This window comes from Naegleria gruberi, assembly GCF_000004985.1.
Source record: "Naegleria gruberi genomic scaffold NAEGRscaffold_98, whole genome shotgun sequence".
Classification (NCBI taxonomy): domain Eukaryota; phylum Heterolobosea; class Eutetramitea; order Acrasida; family Naegleriidae; genus Naegleria; species Naegleria gruberi.
Genome location: NW_003163229.1, coordinates 11,378 through 16,114, shown reverse-complemented (window position 1 = coordinate 16,114; position 4,737 = coordinate 11,378). Strand labels below are relative to the sequence as shown.

The 4,737-nt window shown below is 34.4% G+C and overlaps 4 protein-coding genes across 4 annotated transcripts in view; 3 read left to right on the top strand and 1 right to left on the bottom strand.

Moving 5' to 3' along the window:
- Positions 1-441: 441 nt before the first annotated feature.
- On the bottom strand, positions 442-1,419 carry AM1a (uncharacterized protein; the record flags this gene model as incomplete). Its single annotated transcript, XM_002668804.1, has 2 exons — positions 442-1,293; positions 1,339-1,419. 2 exons carry the CDS (start codon positions 1,417-1,419, stop codon positions 442-444), a joined length of 933 nt encoding a protein of 310 aa, XP_002668850.1.
- A 254-nt stretch (positions 1,420-1,673) lies between these two features.
- Positions 1,674-2,387, top strand: NAEGRDRAFT_76224 (uncharacterized protein; the record flags this gene model as incomplete). Its single annotated transcript, XM_002668808.1, has 1 exon — positions 1,674-2,387. The coding sequence occupies one exon, from the start codon at positions 1,674-1,676 to the stop codon at positions 2,385-2,387; it is 714 nt and encodes a 237-aa protein (XP_002668854.1).
- Positions 2,388-2,669: 282 nt separating this feature from the next.
- On the top strand, positions 2,670-3,185 carry NAEGRDRAFT_76223 (uncharacterized protein; the record flags this gene model as incomplete). Its single annotated transcript, XM_002668807.1, has 1 exon — positions 2,670-3,185. The coding sequence occupies one exon, from the start codon at positions 2,670-2,672 to the stop codon at positions 3,183-3,185; it is 516 nt and encodes a 171-aa protein (XP_002668853.1).
- Positions 3,186-3,916: 731 nt separating this feature from the next.
- NAEGRDRAFT_76222 (uncharacterized protein) overlaps positions 3,917-4,737 on the top strand; it is a gene marked incomplete at both ends in the record, with an annotated part of 1,503 nt that continues 682 nt past the window's right edge. The window contains one exon of the mRNA XM_002668806.1: positions 3,917-4,729. Coding sequence (XP_002668852.1) covers positions 3,917-4,729 — 813 coding nt within the window. The remainder of the gene's footprint in view (positions 4,730-4,737) is intronic.

Below are 4,737 nucleotides of genomic sequence, written 5' to 3'. Positions count from 1 at the left end.
ATCGAAGAAGGAAGCATCAAAGAATAGACTCATGTTAGTAGGAGGTGTTGTGCTGTTTTTTTGTATCGCCTTTCTAGCAGAGGAGCAAATATTTTTGAATTATTTTTGGCACGTTTGGAACGCACAAACAAAATTGTTTTGGAGATTTTTGAGTTTGTGTATTGTTGCTTGTAATGTATTGGATTCCAAACTCTAACAATCTATCTGCAAGTTACAATGGAAACCTGTTTGATTTGCTTCAAAACAATTGTGAATTAATTTTGTGAACTTGTACCATTTCCATGGAACAATTCTTCACGATTAGAATCTCAACTTTGGGAAGATGAGATGAATGCTATCCATGATTGAATTGATTAAAAATTTTATGAGCAAATCCAATATTTAGAATAATATACAATTTATAGTTTTCACACAGTTAGAAAAATTTTGAGATTTGTAAAATTACAATCCTAAAAGTTGTTTCTTCTTGAGTTGGAATTCTCTTTCAGTGATAATTCCCTTGTCTCTTAAATTACCAAGCTTTTCCAATTCATCCAAATTTGATCCAGAACTTGATTTGCTTGATGTTGAAGTTGATGGTTTGATTTTAACAACTTCATTCGAGATGGAACGACCAGTGTCGTGCTTGATTGACCCACCAGTTTGTTGAGAGAAGACTCTAGAATCTCCAGTATTATTTACCTTTACAACTTCATGTGAAATGGAACGACCAGTGTCGTGTTTGACAGATCCTCCTGTTTGTTGTGAGAAAACTCTTGAATCACCAGTGTTATTCACTTTAACAACCTCCTTTGAGATTGATCTTCCAGTATCATGTTTAACTGAAGCAGCTCCAAATTGTTGACCAACTTCAGCATTTGCTTGTCTCAATTGTCTTTCAGTAAATTCAATTTCCTTCTTATCAGAAATCTTCAATCCCAAAGTAGGTAAATTATATCCAACTCTCTTCTGAACAACTGATCCAAAACTATATAAGGCCATAATTACGAGTGGAATGTTTTTTCCCTCATATAAATCAACACTCATAAATGTGTTATGAGTATCTAAACCTAATTCTGCAGCTGCCTTCAAGAAATAACCAATATTCTCCATACACATGAATGGCATCTTACCAGAGTTGATGGTTTTCACAATTCCTGGTTTAATCTTGTTGGCAAGTTTACACAATAAAACGCCATCTTTGAGTGATTCTTGAAAGTCGTTGGAGGAGAATTTGGTGCCAGTGACTGCTTCGATCCATTGTCTGACTTCTTTTTCTTTCTGTGGATCGTGTTTTCCTGCTTGTTTTTTGGCCTTTCGTATAGTTTTAGTTTAGGTTGGGAAGAGAAAGAAACTTACTAATTCCTTGTCTAAACCGTAGACTGGTAAACCATTCTTATCATGAACGGTTGCTTGGCTTTTGTTGGTGTAGTGAGACATTTGGTGTATTTTTTTTGTTGATTTTTGACGTTGAAGTATGACAGGAATTTTACTTGATGACAAGTGAATTGGTTTTTTCACACTACGGTTTTTGATTTGAGCAAAATCTTCACCCATCTTTCTCAAACAACTTTTCACAAGATCTGTAAGTGAAAAATTATCAATTTAGTAAATTGATAAAAATTGATAATTGAACATATTCATCATCTGAAAACTTAATTCTATGAGAAGATGAATTTCTATTTTACAAGAAAATGCAACGAGTATTCATTCCCTTCATTGTTGGTTTGTTCTGTTTATTTGTAACTATTCGAAAGGTTTCTGGAAACACTTCAAACTTTGAGAATTATTCGAAAGTTGAAGATGTAAAACTTCCATTGAATTGTAGTACTAGCATGTCAGTTGTGTTTCCAACTGAATTGTTATTGCAATCTTTCTTACATGAAAAACATTCGAATAGCAACTTTACTTCTCTTTGGATAAATTTCATGATCGCCTCGAAAAGGGAAGGAATCGAATTGGCAGAATTTGGATTAAACTCTCAAAATTCGAATCAAGAATTCCTCTCCTTAATGCAAGAAATGAAAAATAATGCAACCGAAACCAAAATTAAACTAGAAGAATTACTTACCACTCTTAATTTACCTACAATGAATGAAATGCAAGCACTAGTCTATGGAAATGATTGTTCTCTAAGGGCAGTTCCATTAGATTCCATTCGAGGTCCATGCGATTTTCTCTTCATTTCAATTCATCGTATGTCCATGACCAAAACCATGAATCTTATGGTTATGGCATTGAACGGAGTTGACCAAAGAGTTGTTTCTATTGCTTACAATGAATTGATTATTTCTTCAAGACAATTGGTACACTTTTGCAGTTATCCAAAAGTTTACAATGTTATCAAACTTTGTAAGAAGTTTTGTAAGGAGAAACAAGGAGTTTCGAATATAAAGTTCCAATTGTAACTCTTTTTTAACATTATTTATGGTATTTTCTATTTTGAAACTTGGTGTTTTTGCACATTGTTCATTTTGAGTATGGTTTGAAATCCAAATAAATTCTCAAACTTTGACTTGCTATTCGAAACACACAAGAAAATGAAAATAATTCTCATTGCAACATGTCTCCTTCTTGGAGCCATCCTTGTTTCCTGCCAACAACAACAACAACAAGGTACTGATCAAACAAGCTCAACCTCTTCCAATCAATCCAATGATATCAAACTTCCATTGAATTGCAGCACCAGCATGTCAGTAGTCTTTCCAGCAGAAATAATTCTTCAAGCCTATCTTGAAAGTGACACTGCCAATGTTACAGCTCTTTGGCTCAATATCATGCTAGCTTCCCAAAAACAAGGTGCCTCACTCACTCAATCAGCCATTTCCAAATATTCCTCCAATTCTCAATTAGTTTCACTTTTACAAGAATTGAATGCAAACATGACTCAAATGGAACAACAACTTTCTGGATTATTCTCATCTTTGCAATTGCAACAATTACCTGACATTCAAAATCTTACCTATGGTGATGATTGTTCATTGAGAGCTGCTACAGTTGATAATTTGAGAGGTCCATGTGATTTTATATTTGTCTTGATTCATAGAATGGCAATGGCAAAGATTGTTAACTTGTTGGCCATTTCTGAAGGTGATATTAATCAACAAGTTGGTGATATTGCTTACAATGAATTGGTCAATTCATCCAATACTATTGAAAAATTATTGCAAATTGCAAAGGCATCCAATTGCTATGCCCAACAATAAACAGCATCTGATTGTTCAATTCACCATTTTTCATACCTGCCCAATATCTCATTTTACAGTAATGATCCTGCGCTTGTTCCAAATAAAATACTCCAACCCTTTTATATTTGTTCACACTACGGATTCCTTGGTCCGCATTTGCATTCTTTCCGTACTTTATTTTTTTTCCAAGTGAATCTTCACTTCAATTGCAGCATGTCCATACCTTACGCATTACCTTACGCCATTTATTAGAATGTCAATTTAATCTTCTTAAATACCAACACAACATTCTCACTCCTTATTCCTCTAATTTCGAAATTCAATTCAAAAAAATCAAGTCAATTGCAGACGACCTCAAGATTACAAGCTATAACAACAACTTTCAATTTATTCGCACAATATTACATAGCATGAAAAATTTCAAACAATCCCGCGCTTCTTTTTCTTCCTTGCTTGCTTCAACAACATCAAACACAACACGCACCAATGTTGTTAGTTCTGCTGCTGCTGTTGGTAGCAAGAGAAATATCTTGACTATTCAAAATAGGCTTCCGATTCTTTTAAACAATAAGAAAAATCAAACATCCACAACATTATCATCAGTATTGATAAACAATATTATCAATAACAGCAATAACAAGTATTACTACAACTACTCGACAACAACACACTTTCCAAGAGGAGCTTCCACTCGTTTGCAAACAACATCTTCCGAAGATTCTTGCCATCATACAATTATAACTACAATCATGTCTTCTTCTGCAGATCAACAACAAGAACAACATCATCACGAACATAATGGCCAATGTTGTGGTGGAAATCATCAACAAGCACAACACTTGACTGTTAATGATGTATCACCAAATACTCTTTCTGGTGATGAATCAGAATTCAATTCGGGATCCTCTCATAACACAAAGAAGAAAGTCTCTGGTATTAGTATTAAGAAGAAATCATCTACTTCATCATTGGGTGAAGCAGGTTGTTCCCATCAAATTGATTATAGTCAACTTAGTGCTGCTAATAATCAAAATCTCTCTCGTCCAGAACCATCAGATCCTAATGTTTCTTACACCATTGAAGGTTTATTACAAAAGAAACCAGCTGGTATTAATGTACCTATTCAATTCGAAGAAGAATTCACTGAAGAAGAACTTGTTGCTCAACAAAGTTATGAAAAGTTGTTGAATAACAATAAGGAATTTGTTTCAGACAAGTTGGGTTCTGATCCTGACTTTTTCAATAGAATCAAGGATGTTCAAAAACCAGATTACATGTTAATTGGTTGCAGTGATAGTCGTGTACCTCCTGATCAATTGACCAAGACCCAACCAGGTCAAATTTTCATTCACAGAAATGTTGCCAACTTGGTTGTCAATACTGATGTTAATGCCATGTCAGTTTTACAATATGCTGTTGAAGTTTTGCAAGTTAAACACGTCATTGTTATGGGCCACACTCGTTGTGGTGGTGTTATGGCTGCTTTGACAAATAAGCATTTGGGTTTAATTGACCACTGGTTGAGAAATATTAAGGATGTTTATCGTCTCCACAAGGCAGAAGTTGATGC